General features: G+C 32.2%; 1 protein-coding gene across 2 annotated transcripts in view; it reads right to left on the bottom strand.

Annotated features, from left to right (window-relative positions):
- VPS13A (vacuolar protein sorting 13 homolog A) overlaps positions 1–18,630 on the bottom strand; it is a 205,202-nt gene that overhangs the window by 20,768 nt on the left and 165,804 nt on the right. Inside the window, exons 62-69 of one of the 2 annotated variants that reach the window (XM_081066232.1) lie at positions 17,822–17,903; positions 16,857–16,970; positions 15,807–15,882; positions 15,556–15,719; positions 15,177–15,222; positions 14,923–15,046; positions 5,921–6,035; positions 2,324–3,391 (exon numbers count right to left, since the gene is read on the bottom strand). In XM_081066232.1, the coding sequence (XP_080922358.1) occupies positions 3,314–3,391; positions 5,921–6,035; positions 14,923–15,046; positions 15,177–15,222; positions 15,556–15,719; positions 15,807–15,882; positions 16,857–16,970; positions 17,822–17,903 (799 nt within the window). In that variant the 3' untranslated portion in view covers positions 2,324–3,313. Of the gene's footprint in view, positions 1–2,323; positions 3,392–5,920; positions 6,036–14,922; positions 15,047–15,176; positions 15,223–15,555; positions 15,720–15,806; positions 15,883–16,856; positions 16,971–17,821; positions 17,904–18,630 lie in introns of those variants that run through there. The other variant, XM_081066231.1, reaches the window with a different exon arrangement.

Raw genomic sequence — 18,630 nt, 5'->3', positions numbered from 1 at the left:
TACCACTTTCTGAAGTTTACTGATACTTCCACTTTATGTAAAACGTAGTAGTGATACTCATATTTCTGCATTGTGATACACTTATCTAAGAATGTCAGGAAATGTACTATATTTCTCAGAATTAGTGTTTTATCCATAGATCAATTTTGTGGGCCATCTCTTCTTCAGATGTAAATGATATCTAGTTATTAAGTGCTATATGAAATAAAGTGGACAGTTTAAAACTAAAAAAACAAAACTTTCTTAAAATTACTAAACATTAATTTTAAAACTGATATTTGGAGGTAAACTGTTGCTATACATATATATATGGGTTGATAGGGATTGATTGCTAAACAAATTTATCACATTGATTGAGAAATTCTGGACATGAAAATGGTCTACCACATTAAAATCGAACCATAAACCTCTATTTATGAAAACCATTAATCTAATTATCTCTCTAACACAGACCTATTTGAAATCATATTTATAATTTTTCCTTGATTCAAGACTTTCTATAACATTTTATATAGTATTGCTTATACTCAATGTACTTCATAAATTTGAACATTTATCCACTGAAATTAAAGATTGACCATCTTAACATTTCAAATTGATCTCCATATATCTCAAAGGTGCAGGGATAGAATAATAAATAAATTTGACATTCTTTTTATATACCCTCATAAATATTACTTGATCTAACTGAATAATCTGTGTATCTTATTTAGACCCCATAGGACCTTTTATATTTTTGGAATATTATAATAAATGATAAATATGCATGGAAATCTATAAATTTTTCTTCCTGCCAGTTTTCAATACATTATTCAACTGTCCAGTAGATACAAAGCAAAATAAAGAATGAGCTCTTGCTCCCTTAGGGAAAAGAAAAGAACCCTACTCTTTTTCTGTACATAAGCAGTGACCATGTAGAAATTTGGACTATAAATAAAGTTAAAGGATATGAAAAGGTATTTCATTACATAATCTTTCAAACATGGCTTTCTCACTAGACTTTCTCATTAGATAGATGGTTCCAATTTTTGAAGTTCTAATTAATTATAGAGCCACTAATAAACAAAAACTGTCCATCTTATTAAAGTCCCACAGTTGAACTCTCTTCTGTATATCTGATGAGGAATAAGAACACATTTTTGTCCAGGTCCTATATCTCCATCAAGAAAACATTGGTGTAAAACAATAGAGTAATCCTCAGTCTTAAGTATTTCTCTACTGAAAGGAACATAGTAATTTAAAAACTGAAAAAATAAGCTTGAAAAGATTATTTCTCTGTGGTAAGAAAACAGAAACAAAAAGAACAAGGGTAACCACACTGTCAAAGAACACTTTTCACTTCTCAGGGCTGAAAACTTAAGAGTGATGAATACTTAAGATCACAAGAACAAAGTTAACTAGTTACTAGAAGATTGTTTTAAATATTTTTCCTGTTCAAGAGATTTTAAATAAATTTAATTCTCTTCCAATTTTCTTTTCATTATAACAGTAAGTCACTGCTGAAATATCCAGAACTTTTTCCAGATAAGTTCTTAAGGATCTTTATGAAACTTGTACCACAGAATTAAGTGTCACAGACCAACCGTAGGAAATTCAGTAAATGTCTTACAAATAGTTTAGCATATTCCCTTTTAGAAAGGCGTGTGCCTAGCAAAGTTGGAACGTAAGAAACCAATGAAGACATCTCCAGACCCTTCCTTCCTCAGGCATACACAATACATAACAACAGGACTGCATTCTTTATACTTTCTAGTAGAACCAGCATTTTAGCCAAGGTTGAGAGAGCAATGGGTACATGACAAATACAAGTTGTCTCTGATACCAGTAGTGACTATTTTAATGGACACTGTTTTCATTTATTTCCTTATTTCAGAAAAGATAAATTATTTTGATGAAAACAGTAATTAAATTCTTTGACATTCACATATTTCTTAGTCTTAGTACACATGATATTGATCTCTAGTTAATGTGAATGAATGCTAGGCAGGTAGTCATTCCAAAAGTGCTGATAATATTTTAGCTTTTTCTGTTCAATATTAAAATTTAAAACAGTCATTTTCTAAGAAATATAAAAGTGAGTCATAGAAATAACATCTTGATAAACTTAAGAATTAGAAGAGACTCAGACATCAGGAGCTGAATCAGTTAAGCCAAAAGGTGAACAATTAAAACTCTTTACTATAACCTAATATAAGCCCAATATGAACAAAGTGGTTAACATAAATCAAGGTAAATGTTCCTTTGTTGATCCAAAAGCACAGCAGTCATACGGTATTAAACATACTACTAACAGTCATTCACTTTTTAGATTTATTTTTTTTTTAAATATATAGTGCATCGGATATACTAGGGAAATAGGACAACACAGTTTCACTAAATTGAAATTAAAACAAAAACCTTCAGTACACAAAACATAAAGCAGATTAGCTCACAGAGACAGATATAACATATTCCCAATCTTGCAAGAAAATTTATGCTTACTATAAAAATTCTTCTATGTCCTAATTAATTTGTAACATTTTATAATAGGGATATAGTACATGGATATGTAACTTAATAAATAAATACAATGACTGTAAAACCAACTTTGTTCATTGTTTCACAAAATATGTATGTAGGATGAAATAAAAACTAAACCAAAGAAAACTTTTTTTTTTCATTCTCAGAATATAAATTCTTTCACTTCCATGACAAATCATAAATGTTTCTATAACAGTAGTTCATTCCTTATACTAGATCAACGTGTATGATTTTGGAATAGAACAACAAATTCATATTGCTTCCAATTATGTTTATTGTTATTTTTAAAATAAATTTGACAAAAATACTTTTAAAATGCTAATATAAAATAGTTACTGGCTATTACTATTTTTCTCTTTTCTTTCTTTAGTTTAACACAACGGCATTACATTACAGCCCAGAAAATTTACAGAGAACATTAAAAATAGCACTTTGCTAACAAATAAGCAGATAATTCAAAATAAGGTAAAGCTAGTGAACATTAACAAAAAACTGAAGTCTAACTTTAAATCTTAAAGACAAACTGTGTTTAAAGAAATACAAAATATGTACAAGCAAAAAGCTATAATATATAGCATGCCCTATTATGGAAATAAAATATATTTTTCTGTGCTTAAATAATGCAATTATTTTGCTTTTTGAAAATGTGTAGAAAAACATTTAAAAAGAAAAATTACTTTAACTCACTAAAAACAGGCATTATGGGTGTTACGGTAGCGGTCATATAAAACATGTTAATGAAACATTTCAAATAAAATGACAAAGAACGTGAATCTTAACATTTGAGATCTGACTAATCATCATCATCATCATCATCATCATCTCTACTGCTACTGTGAGTCATAATCCACTCCCTGTAGACCTGAATTTTCTGTAAGCATGGTAAAGGAAAAAAGAAGCACAAAGATTAGTTAAGTATGGTTAATTGCTTGGAAAACATGTAAAACTATGAAATGTTCAAGGACTCAAAATAATTTTGAAGCAGACTTTTCAGCTCTTAGTAAGACAGTAATTATGGATATAATATTCAATAACTTAATAGACTTAAGGCTAGACTCTATCAAGTTGCTACACTTACGTATAAAAGAGTTTGGGGATATCAGTAAGGTATTCATTCTGAGAATGTATTAGAATTATTCTGTTTTTCTAGTAGGCAACTTTAATTGACTAGTAGGAAGAACTATAAAACATGCTACTTTCTAGATAGAAAGATACACAATGAAAGTGTGTATTTTATATTTAATTATTATATATGGGCATATATAATTTAGTGAACACAGAGCACCATTTTTAGAAAATCAGGGGGGAAAAGGAGAAACATCTGTAAGTATTAAATATTTTCTAAGGGCACCATTGTTAAATCACTTAGATTAAGCAGATGAGATTTTAAATCCTATTTATATGTCATCTACTTGTTTTCTACAGTACTGGTACTCAAATATTTTCAAGTAGGGTTTTGATTCAAAAAGGCACCATTGCTATCAAAGCAACAACTTATTTCTTACACCTGTAAGAGAATAATGCTAACTACAAACATCCTAAGGCAACAGGTGAGTTCCCACAGGTATTCCAGCTAATACTTTATTCTGTGCTCTTGCTGAAAAACAAGTAACTGCTGACAAAGACTGTGAGTTTTTAGTCATGTAAATAGCTCTTTTAGTCATTAATAATGCTAAGATTGGCCTCCTGAAAATAATATACATGTTTTAAAATATAGTCAAAAGTCATGACCTTCAAATCCCAAAGTTTAAAGCTTCAGAAAACAAAGACGGTGTAGAATAAATTTACTTGTCAGTGAAATCAAGTCATCCACCATGAGAACTGTTTGGCATTTCATGGCTTTCTTACACAATATAATCTGTTCTCTAACAATGAGGATGTATTTCTAAATTCTCCTCACTGTTCATCCTTATTTCCTACTAAGTTTATTAAAACAAGTTTCTCAAAAAATTTTTGTTTTTTAAAAGGTGATCAGTCTAAGTAAAATGTTAGTAACATGTTAGTTCTGTTCTAAAAAGGCAAGGCAGGTACTGAGTAAAAATATGTTTCAACTGAATGAACCATCGGTCATTTCTGCAACATTTCAATCAAAGAATGACATACGATCATTGTAGAGACTGTACAAAATGCCCTTGAGAGCACAGCCTCTCATTAGATTGCCAGTTCCATCCCAATATGGAAATATTTTGATGCTTTAAAAATATTTTAAACATAATGTAAAATCACTTTACTAAATATCATACATTAACTCAATGGTTGTTTTACTACATTAGATAGAAGTACATTTTATGCAAAATTATATACTCTGCATGTAGTGGTAAAATAGTAGTTTTAAATTTTATCCTGATCACTTTAAACATGATAATATTTAAAATTTCAAGACTATAAAGGACCATATCCCCCCAGTTTATTATTACCGTGAATATTTTCAAGTCTATACAACATAATGACTCCTTGTTTGTTTTCAAAAAAACCCTTAATTTAGTATTCCACATCTAAACCATACAAGCTACTTTAAATTGGTATAACCTGTTATGGTATTATCTTACCTATACCATAATCCAAATTTTTATAAGTCCAATTTAGTAAGTAAGGAAGTTGTCTAAACAGATAAAATAGTCTACCTTCAAACTGTCTATTGTTCCAAGAGTTAATTTTCTTTACTAAAGGATGTTAGCTTTCACGTGAACTATTTATCAAATTCCACAAGCTTTTAAACAGAATACACAAGCACAAAGTAGGAAGAGGGTTATGGCCATTTGAGCATCTTCAAAAGGAAAGAATAAGAACTCAAGAATTCACAATAGCAATGGTCCTGATTTCTTTCCTTATCCATACCTAATTAAACATGAGAATTATATCTGGTTGAACAGCTACTAGAGATTTGATAAGGAGAAGGAAGTACCCGAAACTGAATGGTCTACGTGGCCAAAAAGTACCACCAACTAGGAGGGTATGAACATAGGTACAATGGCTTTCAACAAATCTAAAAAATCCATTACAGAACTAAGAATATCCTATAAAAACAGGAGATTCACTAAAAATCCTATACAAAAAAAGTTACCAAGACAAAAAGTTTTCTTTGTATTCAAAATACTGAAACAGCTGTATGTAGTTTGTAAATTTAGGACTAAAATCTACTGTTGGCTTTCACTTGCAAAGTCACACATTAACTGTTTTCATATCAAACGTTTTGATGCCTGTAAAAAAAATCTTATAGTTAAAATATAAGAAACTTATAAACGGAATTAAGCAAAAATAAAGCTCAAATACTTTAATAAATATTTATAGTATTATACAGTTACCTTTAAAAAAGCTAACTTCACTAAGTTAATCTTAATTTATAAGTATTTATAAGTATTTATTTATATACTTAATTTATAAGTATTTCTTCACCCACCTGTAACATTTGATTTCCAGTACCATCCCTCAACCTGTAAGGTCTGATAACTCCATCTTCATTAAAGAACCGAGGGGGTCGCAGACTCTCCACTTCATCTGAAGTCTCTGTAGCTCTAGAGGGAAAAAATACATGATTTTTAAAATTATTCAAAAATTCATGAGTAGACTTTAAAAAGGATCTTCTTTTGGATAAAACTGTTACATCACTTCTCTATTTTAAAATTTGTCTTTATGACACAAATAATGTACACTCTATAGAAAAATGTAGAACTGTAAAGAAGTTTGTTTATAGAGTCTCTTGGACTTTCATTGTAAACAACAATCAGAGAATCAGCAAATATGAGTATTGCTTTTTCTTTTCTGACTTTAGACTTTAACTTCTCTTTCTTTTCCTATGATTCTAGTTCCTCCAGTATAGTGCTAAATACAAGAGAGAATTGTAGGCATCCTGTTTCATTCTTAACTTTAAAGGGAAAGCTTTTAAAAGTTCTCCATGAAGCATAGATATTAGCAATATTTTTAAAGGCACCTTTTGTCAAGCCAAGGAAGTTCATTTCTACTCTTAGTTTGCTTATAATTCTTTTTGTTGTTGTTGTTACTGTTTTTGAAAATCTTGAATGAGCAATGAATTTTAAAAAAAGATTTTTTTCCTTGTCATTAATGTGATCACATAAGTTTATCTCCTTCAATCTATTAATGCATTAAATCACATTACATAGTTTTCTAATGTTCAAATACCCTCACATTCCTATTAGAGCTTGATATGTATTATTTAAAACACATACATGCATAGATGAATTTGGTATTGTAATATTTTATTTAACATTTTTGACTGTATGAACCTGTATAAAATTGATCCATTTGTTTGTTCATTCATTAAACAAATATTCACACATTCAATAAACATTAATTTATTATACAGATATACCTTGTGGCATAACGTATCCACATATATAGACACATACATATGGATAATTTCTCTGCTTAAAAGCAGACATTGACAGAATGGATAAAAATATGATCCACATATATGTTATCCACAAGAGACTCACTTTAGAGTCAAAGACACAAATAAGTTGAGAGTAAAGCATGAACAAAGATATGCCACCTAAATAGTAACCAAAAGAGCTGGAATAGTTATACTAAGATCAGAAAGAATTAAACTTTAAACAAAAAATTCTTATTAGACACAAAGAACATTTTGAGAAAAGGGCTGATACATTAAAAATATATAAAAACTATAAATATACAAGTACGTAACAACAGAGCCCTCAAATACATAAAGCAAAACCTGACAGAATTAAAAAGAGAAAAAGAAATTCAATAATAATAGTTATCTTAATACACAACTTTCAATAATGGATACCAAATAGAAGGTCACCAAGAAAACTGAAGACCTGAACAACATTATAATCCAACTAGACCTAATAGTCATCCATAGAATACTCAATCCAACAACAGCAAACTACATATTCTTCTCAAGTGCAGATGAAACATTCTCCAGGATAGACTATATATTAGGCCATAAAACACAACTCAATAAACATAAAAGTACTGAAGCATACAAAGTATGTTATCGGACCACACAGAATAAAATTTGAAAGCTATAAGAGAAGAAAATTTGGGAAATTCACAAATGCATGGAAATTAAACAGCAGAAGCCTAAATAACTAAAGGCCAGAGGACAAAATCACAAAGGAAAGTAACTACTTTGACACAAATGAAAACAGAAACACAACGAACCAAAACTTACAGGTTGCAGTGAAGACAGTGCTCAGACGGAAATTTATAGCTGTGAAAGCAAACATTTAAAAAAGAAGACCCCGAAATGAATAATTTAACTTTACACCTTGAGAAACTAATAAAGGAAAAGCAAACTAAACCTGAAGCTAGGAGAAGGAAGGAAATAATAAAAAATGGAACAGAGATAAATAAAATAGAAAAACAAAGAGGGAATCAATAAAACCAAAAATTGGTTCTTTAATAAAGTCAACAAATAATGACAAACCATTAGCTAGAAAGAGAGAAGATTTAAATTGAAGAAATAGACAATCTAATTTGACCTATATCAAATAAAGAGATTGAGTTAGTAATCAAACAACTTACCAGAAATAAAAGTCAAATCCAGATGGATTCATTGATGATTTTTAGCAAACGTTTATAGAAAAATTAACTCACATCCACCACAATCTCTTCCCAAAAAATTAAGAGGAGGAAATCTTCCTAAATTGTTCTATGACAACAGTTTTACGCTAATACCCAAACCTAGCAAAGACATTACAAGAAAACTACAGTTTAATGTCTCTTATGAATAGACACGCAAAAAAGTCTCATTAAAATACTAGAAAACTAAATCCAGCACCACACAAAAAAGTATTATACATCATGACCAAGTGGGATTTATCCCAGGTATGCAAATGTTAGCTCAAAGCATGAAAATTAATATAACACATCATATTAATAAAACAATGAAAAAACAAACAATATCAACTTGACACAGAGAAGCCTTTGCTAATATCCAACTCCTTTCATAATAAGGTACTGAACAAACAGAATAGAAGCGAACTTCTTCTACCTGACAAAGGACATTACAAAAAAACCGTAGCTTACATCATACTTAATGGTAAAAGGATGAAATCTTTCCCCCTTAAATCAGAAGCAAGACAGGCATGTCTGCTCTTGGCACTACTATTTCACATTGTATTAGAGGTTTTAGCCAAGGCAATTAGGCACGAAAAAGAAACAAAAGGTATCCAGATCAAAAAGGAAGAAGTAAAACTACCTTTATTTTCAGATGATATGATGTTATATATAGGAAACCCTAAAGAATCCATGGAACAACTTCTAGAGATAATAAAGAAGCTTGGTAAAGGTTGCATAATACAAAATCAATATAAACAAACTAGTTGTATTTCCATACACTAGCAATACACAATCCAAATATGAAATAAAAACATTTGTAACAGCATCCCAAATAATAAAATATTAGGAATAAAGAAGACATGCACACTGAAAACTATAAAACATCTTTGAAAGAAATTAAAGACCTAAGTAAATGGAAAGACATCAATTTTCATAGATTGGGTGACAATATTGTTAAGATGGCAATAATCTCCACGTTGATCTACAGATTCAATATAATTACTATCAAAGTGCCATCTGTCTTTTTTGCAGAAGCTGACAAAGTGATCGTAAAACTCATATGGAAATTCAAATGACTCAGAGACTACTTAAAAGGAACAAAGGCAAGAGGACTCACACTTCATGATTTGAAAACTTACTACTAAGCTACAGTAATCAAAACTGTGTTATGGGACTAAGGATGGACATATAGAACAATGGAACAGAACTGAGAGTCCAGAAATAAACTCAAATTTATGGTTAATTGATTTTGTAAAAACAGTACCAAGACCATTCAATGGGAAAAATATAGTCTTTTCCACAAATGGTACTGGAACAACTAGATATGCACATGCAAAATAAATTTGGACCCAATCTACCTTCATATACACAAATTAACCAAAATGGATCAAAAACCTCAATTTAAAAGCTAAAACTTTAACTCAGCTAGAAGAAAATGCAGGTTTAATCTTTATGACCTTGTACTAAGTAATGCATTCTTAGATATGACACCAAAAGCATGAACAATCAGAAAAAATATAGATAAATCAGACTTCAACAAGAGACACTATCAAGAAAGCTAAACAATATACAAGTAGGAGAAAATAGGGCCTAGTTTCCTGAGTATATAAAGAATTCTTACAACTTGACAATAAAAAGACAATCAACCTAATTAAAAAATGTAAAATAATCTGAACATTTTTCCATGTAAGACATACAAATGACCAATAAGCACATGAAAAAGTGCTCAACATCATCAGTCACTAGGAAATACAAATCATAACCACAATGAGGTATTACTTCACACCTAATAGGTTAGCGATTTAAAAAAAAGCAAAATGGAGAATATGTAGTGTTAGAGAGAATGTGAAGAAATTGGAAATTCTACATTGCTGGTGGGGATGTAAAACAGTGCAGCTGCTGTGGAAAAGACTTTAGCAGTTCTTCAAAAAGTTATACACAGAGTTACCACACCCACCCAGCAATTCCATTTCTAAGTAATATAAACACAAGAGAACTGACAACATATGTCCACACAAAAACTTAAACATGAATGTTCTTAGAAGCACTATTCATAAAGGTCAAAACGTGAAAACAACCTAAATATCCATTAGCTACTGAACAGATAACCAAAGGTGCTCTATCCATACAATGGAATATTATTTAGCTATAACAAGGAATGAAGTTTTTATTTATGGTACAACATGGATGAAACTTGAAAACATCATAATGCTAGATGAAAGAATCCAGCTACAACAGGCCACACATTGTATGACTCCATTTATATGAAATGTCCAGAATAGGCAAATCCATAGAGACAGAAAGTAGAATAGTAGTTGCTATTAGCTGAGAGGAGGGGGAAATGGTGACTGCTGACAAGTACAGGGTTTCTTTCTGGGGTGATGAAAACGTTCTGGAATTAGGTAGTGGTGATGGTTGCACAACCTTGGAATATACTAAAAACTATCTGAAATGTATACTTAAAATAGTGATTTTCTTTTTTTCCAGTATGTGAATTATACATCCATTTTAAATAGACTATGTACTAGTGTATTTAAAGCAGCATTATAGATTACGGGGTTATATGGGAGGGAGGTAGATGTGGTTGTAACAGGGCAACACAAGGTATTTTTATGGTGCTGGAATTGTTTAGTATCTTGACTGTGGTGGTGGACACATGAAAATACACGATAAAATTGTATGGAATTAGTGCACACATGCAAATGAATACAAGTTAAACTGGGGAAATCTGAGTAAAATCGGTGGGTTGTATCAATGCCAATATCCTGACTGTGATATTATACGAGTTTTGCAAAATGTTACCATTGTGGAAACTGGACAAGGTTTCCACATGTAGTGGTCTGAATGATGGTTCCCAGAGATATCAGGCTTCGATCCCTGGAACCACTGAATGTTATTTTATATGACAGAGTTTATGTGGATGTGATTAACTTAAGGATTTCAGATGAGGCGATAATCTTGAATTATCTGGGTGGCCACAAGTGTTCACATAGGAGAGAGGCAGAGGGAGATCAGGCACACAGAGGAGAAGCTCATATGGATGGCACAGACTGAAGTGACGTGACCAACCCCAAGCCAAAAAATGTCTGCAGCCACCAGCAGAAAGTGTAAGAAGCAAGGCGCAAATTCTTCCCCCAGAAGGTGTACAGTCCTGCTGACACCTTGATTTCTGAATGCCGGATTCCAGTGCAGTGACAGAATAAATTTCGATTGTTTAAGTCATCAAGTTTGTAATAATTTGTTACAGTAGCCATAGGAAACAGTGTACAAAGGATCTCTACATTATTTCTACAAGTGTATGTGACTCTACAATTATCTCAATTAAAAAAAAAAAAGACTACCACATGTCAAGCAATATTCTAAGTGCTGCGGAAACCGACAAGAACCACTGCATTCATAGAACTTACATTCAAGCAGGAGAGACAAATAAACAAGGTAAAATAAATAGTGTATTAAACAGTGATTAAGAGCTAAAGGGCAAAAAGTAAAGGACGGAACAGTGATGTGAAGTATATGGAGTAGGGGGTAACTGAAGTTTTAGGGTGACCATCGAAGGCCTCACTGGGAAGACAACTTGTGAGTCAAGAAAGTGACCATGCTGACAACAGAGGCAAGAGTATTCTAACCAGAGGGGGGAAGAATTTCTCTGTTGTAAGTTCCACATCTAATTTTCAAATCAATACTCTCATATACGCATGCGGTGGTAGGGGCAGGTTTCTCTTTTTGCTTAAACAATAGTATAAGCCAGGATGGTCTGTTTCTTGGCTTTTGGAACACTACTTTCTCTCTTTCTCTTTTTTAAATTGTTATTAGTTTCAGGTGTACAAAACAATGCAATAGTTAGACATTTCATTCCTCACAAAGTGATAAACCCCCAATCTATTATACTTCTGACATCGTATATATCTATTACAATTCCACTGACTCCATTCCCTATGCTGTATTCCCTATCCCGTGACTACATATATATTAAATCATAGTTGGCATACAATATTATTCTGCTTTGGCTTCAAGCATACAGTGCAGTGGTCAAGCATCTACACCATCCATGAAGTGGTCTCCCTAATAAGACATGTGGAACACTACTTTCTTGATTATCCCCGGCTTTAATGGTGATTCTTTTTCAGTCTCCTTTGCTGGGTCCTCCTTGCTTCCCCAACTACTAAGTGTTGGTGTGACTGAGTGACAAGTCTTGGACCTTTCTTTTGTCTCTTTTCTACTCTCATTCCCTAGATGAGCTCATCTAATCTTCTGGGTTTAAATAACCTATTATAGGCTCAAAGAATCTCAAATTTTTAACTTTAGCTTGGACTTTTCTCTTGAACATCAGACTCCTATACTCAGTAACTGCTTGACGTCTCCATTTGTATGTCTGATAGTTTAAGCTTGATACATTCAAAACAAAACTTCTAATTCCCTCTTTCTTTATAAGGAATGACAACCCCATCCTTCCAGTGGTTCGGACAAAACATTTAGAAATATCTTTGATGATTCTCTTTCTTCCTACCCCACATTCAACTTATCAACTAATCCTGTTACCACTACCTTCAAAAAATGCACAGAACATGAACCCTTCTTACAACTTTTAGCCTATACTGATCTAATCATTATCATCTCTCATCTGGATTATTGCAAGTCTCTTAAGTGTTCTCCCATTGTTACCCTGGTCCCCATGATTTATTCTCAATATAGCAGCCAGCTCACGTCATTCCTTTGTCCAAAACCTTCCAAAAATTTTTTGTCTTAAAACAAAACAAAGAAAAAAACAAAGTCCTTACAATGGTTTACCAAGTCCTATATGATCTGATCCCCTGCTCACTCTCAGAGAGCTTCTTTTCCGACTTTCTCCTTTGCTCACTCTACTCCAGGTGCATCGGTCTTGCTGTTCCTTAACAGGCCAAGCATACTCCTGCATCAGGGCCTTTTACTTGCTGTTCCTACTGCCTAGGACGTTCTTCCCATAGGGCTCACTCTCTTAATTCCTTTATGTCTCTCCTCAAATTTAATATTACCAGTGAAGCTTCCTTTCACATCTTATATATAAAATAGCACCATTCCTCCCCACCATTTTGGATCTCTATCTTTTACTCTACTTTATTTTTCTTCATAGACTTTTTCACCATTTAGCATATCATGTATTTATGAGTTTACTTATTTTTGTCTATTACTCTCCCACTAGAATGTAAGCTGTATGAGGACAGGGACTTGGCTGATAGTGTTCATTTCTGGTTCCCTGAGTGTCTAGAAATGACAGTCTAGATATATAAGATGCTCCCTAAAATGTGCTGAATTGATAAATATTTATATGTGTGTATTAGATCAAGCTTGTTAAATGTGTTCAAATCATTTTACTTACTTTCATTTTGTCTTCTTGATCTATCAATTGAGAAAAATGTTAGATTCTTCCATCATTATTGAAGATTTGGAAATTTCTTGTATATTTTGTCAATTTTTGTTTTATAAACATTTAGTCCACTGTGAGTTGAGTACAAGTTCAAAATTGTTATTATCTTTTTGGTTAACTGTTCTTTTTATCATTAGCTAGTTATCTTATTTACCCAAAATAATGCTTTTTTGCCTTAATGTGTGTGTCATCTAATGTTATATAGTAATCCTCTTCATATATAAATATATAGTATATCCTCATCAGAAATAACATATTAAAATGTTTAATGACAACCATTTCCTTCTCAAATTGTATCTTATTATTTTTAATATTTTGGTTCTAATGTTGTTTTTATACAGTTCAATTATATTTTTCCACAAGTTTATATTCTTACATTTGATTCTTGTGACCTATTTCTCCTTTCTGCTTTCAATGTCCTTCTTCACAAGTACATCCTTTATTAGTTCTTAGTCTTATTTTTCTAAAATTATTTTATTTTGTCTTTAATCCTTAAAGGTAATATAGCTGGGTACAGAGTACAAGGTTTTAGATAAATGTACAGTTATTCTAGCAGTTCTGCATAGCTCTCTGCATATTTTAAATTCCTATGTTTCATTGACTTTTAAGCTTCTCTGATGGCTGTAACTCAACACATTATATTTGTGAAACTAAAATTACAGGCAAAAGAGACTGAACCTTTTTTCCAGTCTTACTTCTAAACTATAAAATTGGAGACACCCAATTATGGCAAGATGTATGAAATACTGACTCAAGAGGAACAGCTTATATGATGACAATACTTATCTATATAGAGCAGAAAGCAAGAGAAAATACAAAAGGAAACAGATTAGGGAGATAACAACCACATAACTTTCTAAATTAGTTCTCATTAGCATGAAATTAATCAATTGTTGTGTGTGTTGCGAACTTCTAGAATAGAGGTAATAATAATGCAAATACTAAATTTCAGTCTTAAACTAAATTTTATGTGGAAGAAGAGAGGACATCTTTTTAAACTGTGTAAATGGAGAGAAATAGAGGAAATGGATGTAATAATCTCATAACAAAATAAGATCATAAAAAAGGGTGAACACAGCTGAGCTTGAACTAAGGATACAAAATACCATTCTCTGTTTCCCAAAAAAGGAGATAGAATATTATATTTGCTAATTTTATAACTGACATATAGCATTACATTATTGTAATATATTTTGATCGAGATGATAGAAAAGCTGGCTTGCCAAACCTTTCCTTCCAAGGCTGCTGGGAATGAACGATGAATAAAGGAGAACTCTATCTAGTTGAAATGATGTAATGCAAACAACTTTAAAAAGTACCAAAAGGAATTAGGAAGATCATATGCAATTTGCTGTATTACAGGATTCATACCTAACTGCCTTGAACAAAACAGATTTATTTCCTTTTTCATGGTTTAAGCATTTTACTCATATCCTACATCACGGAGAAGTTACCTTTTTATTCCCTGAAACGTACTGCTAGCCATGTCAATGATGCCTCCAGTTGGCCTCGCCACTGCTCCAACTAAACCTTTCCCAACACCTTTAAAGAAACCAGCTGCTCCTTCTTTTTGAGCTCCTAAAACAAAACAAAACAAAAAAACCACACACACACATAAAGTTTTAGACAATTAGATCAAGAATGAAAATAGAATCAATTTGTGAAAGACTTGGTAATATGTATCACCCGAAGGAACTATTATACTTGCCTTTGATTGGTTTTGTAACAATTCCTGTTATGCCACTTACAAAACCCTGGAAGAAAGCACAATAGAAAACTTACAATATTTTCTCATGATGCCTTGAAGAACCAAGTTTGGCTTACAAAAAAAATACAGAGTTCTGCTTTCTAGATACGATAAGAATTAACATATTTCCTCTGGATTTTACTTAAACAAAATCCTTTTGGAGGCTGTTGACATATTTTATATAGGCCACACCCACTGCCCTTCCAACATCCAAATAATACTTGAAAGAGTGAAAGTTATATGTCTATTTCCTTATTCACAGAATGTGGTTTTAAAAGGTATTTCCTATAATATTAAAAGATACTTCCTATAATATTCACAACACTCGGAAATGTCTTACAGAAACTAAGCCTTTTCCTCCACGAGTGATGCCTTCTCTAAGACCAGCTGGTTGCTTATTCATAGCTTCTCTCCTCTTCTGTTGGTAGTCTTCATCCATAGTCATAGCTGCTACCCCTTTAGCCATAGCACTGGTGATTTTGGAGGCAGCACCAGCTAACCCACCTAGCAGAAATTATAATATCTTTAGTAAAAGCAAATATATCATTACTTCCTAGCATAGTCATACTTGGGAGGTATTCTCTTTCTTACCAACAGCTCCACCAACTAATGCCTTCAGTCCTAGTGCCATTCCCTCAACAAACTCTTCAGGACCCTGGATGGCTCCCTAAAGGGTCAAAAAATAACAACAGAACACACAATGCAATTGATAGATGATGTATTGTAAAACTGTACAATTGAAACATTTAATTTTACTAATCAATGTCACCCCAATAAATTTAATAAAAATTAAAAACTAAATAAAATAATAACAAATAAGATTATGTTTACTTTTACAGGTGAACTTGTTGACATGAACAAAATGGTAGTGACAAAAAAAAAAAGTCCCAGAGGAAGTGACATCAGCAAAAAACTTAATATTAACAGAAGTCTCAGAGATATTTCATGACATTGCAAGTGCAAAGGATAAAATACTGGAAGTTAATCCAAACTTAGAAAGTATGTCTATTCACCAAAGTGAACAAAAGATGTTGGTTCAGTATTGTAAATTATATGATGAGAAGGCAGGCACAATCTACTCTTGATAATTTAAAAAAAATAAACAAAAACACTTTTAGTTTTTAATATAGCTGCTTTCAATTACAGTGTACAAAAGTTTTACTTAATTTTTCCTTATCACCCACACTTATAAATGAAAGTCGGAGAGTTTTAAGTGTTTTGACAGAAATTTTTAAGGGACATAAAACAATCATAATTTTTGCCATTAAGACTGCTTTGCACAGTGCCAGTCTACGTGTTTATTTTTACTGTCCCACACTACTGTGCAAAGCAATACTACCTGTCCATAGTAATACTCCTTCTATTATGATGTGAAATTTATCCACCTTTAATACTCCAAGAGAACACTTAAAATTCAGTATATTTTTGTAAAGTCTTAAGTTTTAAATTGGGAGGGGAAAAAGGCAAAAATTTCCCCTCAAATTTCTCAAAACCTCTTACCACGGTTTGCTGCAAAATAATGTCCTTTGTGCATCTCCCAAAATCTAGTTACAGCTTCAACTCAAGTTAACAATTGGAATGCATTATTTATTCAAAAGTATTAGTGTGATATGTTGCACAATGCAAGAATAACGATTTTACCTGGTAAGGTTCATAAAAAAATGCTTCTACACCTTCAGAAAATTCTCTGATCAAGCCAAAGGGATTTCCCAAAACTTCGAGTCCAAGAATGAGTACATACATCTGCTTAATGGCCTATAAATGAAATATAAACATTAATCAGTTTGGATAATCAGACTTAATATTATTTGTTATATTCAGTGCACAAGTCCAGTTTTCCAGGCTTAACACCCTTATCACCAATCTCAACACCTAAACCATATATCACCTTATTCATTACTAGTCTTAGTTTTTAAAAAGCAATTTGGTGTTAGAGTATACAAAATAATATGACACATATACATAAAGCTTTAGAATACTCAGAATACTTTCACTTTTACAACTATGTGTGACAGTTGTTAATACCACCACCATTTCAGACTAGAGAAACATGCAGGTAAAATGATGCCCAGGGTCACATGGTGGTAAATGGATAACCTGGAACCCAAACCCAGACCTCTTGAGTGATGCTCAGTGATCTGTTCACTACATAACAGCTGTCTCAGATGCTCTGTAAGTTATGTCACAAAATAAAGGAGTCTTCCCAGAGGTGGAAAAAATCAATTAAAATAATATATCTACCAGACTCAACAACTTAATTACATTAAAAATATCCTGTGTTCATCAGTTAGTTACTAATAAATAGTTTCCCTTGAACCTATCTTTCAAGTAAGTGTGGTGAATTACTTAGTTAACATTTTATTTCAAGATTTATGTTTAGTCCACACTGATCCAGAAAACAATTGTTAGTGGCTGAAAAATAGAAGGACAAAAACTTGAAATGATGAGGCCCAATCTCTTCCTGTAATTCTAAAAATAAAAAACATGTTTTAAAATTTTGAAAATGGCTATTAACTTCCTTGCCAAATCTGCAATATACTTGTACAGACACATATGATTTCACTATTTTATATCACTGTAACTTTGTAAAATAATCTCAGACAAACCTGTTTTGAATAGTGTCTTATTACTTCAGACTGTAGTTCAGATGTTGTATGAAACTGATAGTTGAGTTCAAAAAATGCAAGCCTGCAAAACAACATATAAATGTGTAAATTATGTGTGTGTGCATGAGTGCATGCACATGCTTGCATACGCACAGGGAAGAAAGGGGGAGAGTTTTTAATATTAATGAATGGTTTTATTTTCTTTATAATTTTTCTCCAAATCTTTCCTTTTAGTACATTTTCCCATGCCAATCAGAAAATCTACTCTTTTACATACATCCCTGCACATTCCGGTCAAAGAAAGTTCTAAGAATCTGATGAAAGCTATGGATTTTATCCTCAGAAAAGCCACCGATAACACACATATTTTTCACATAACTTGGGGGATTCAGAGACCCCTTGAATCCCATACATGGACATGAACTTATATTTGTCAACTCTGACCTATCATGGCCGACATAGAAGATGTTTGACACACTGAGGTAAGTGGAAGCGATTGCTGAAAAATGGCCAGGTTTCAGTTAGTGCAGGTACTGCCTGATGCAGACAGCTGATGAATCATGGTAAGTTTACTTCTTCTAACCTACTCACAGCATATACCCAATTAACTAATTGGGAAGCTCTATGCTAGCAGATAAAGACAGCAGCAAGATTAGAGAAATTTCACTTTATTCTGGATGTTCTCAAACCTATGTTCTTTGACTTACTTAACTTTATCTAGATTGAAAGTTACCTCTGATCGGACTCACTGATTCTTACTACTGCTCTTAATTATAGTTTTACAATGTTCCTCCAAAATAAGACCTAAC

This window comes from Rhinolophus hipposideros, assembly GCF_964194185.1.
Source record: "Rhinolophus hipposideros genome assembly, chromosome: 11".
NCBI lineage: Eukaryota > Metazoa > Chordata > Mammalia > Chiroptera > Rhinolophidae > Rhinolophus > Rhinolophus hipposideros.
The sequence above is the reverse complement of the archived record's forward strand: the minus strand, read 5'-3'. Positions and strand labels throughout refer to the sequence as shown.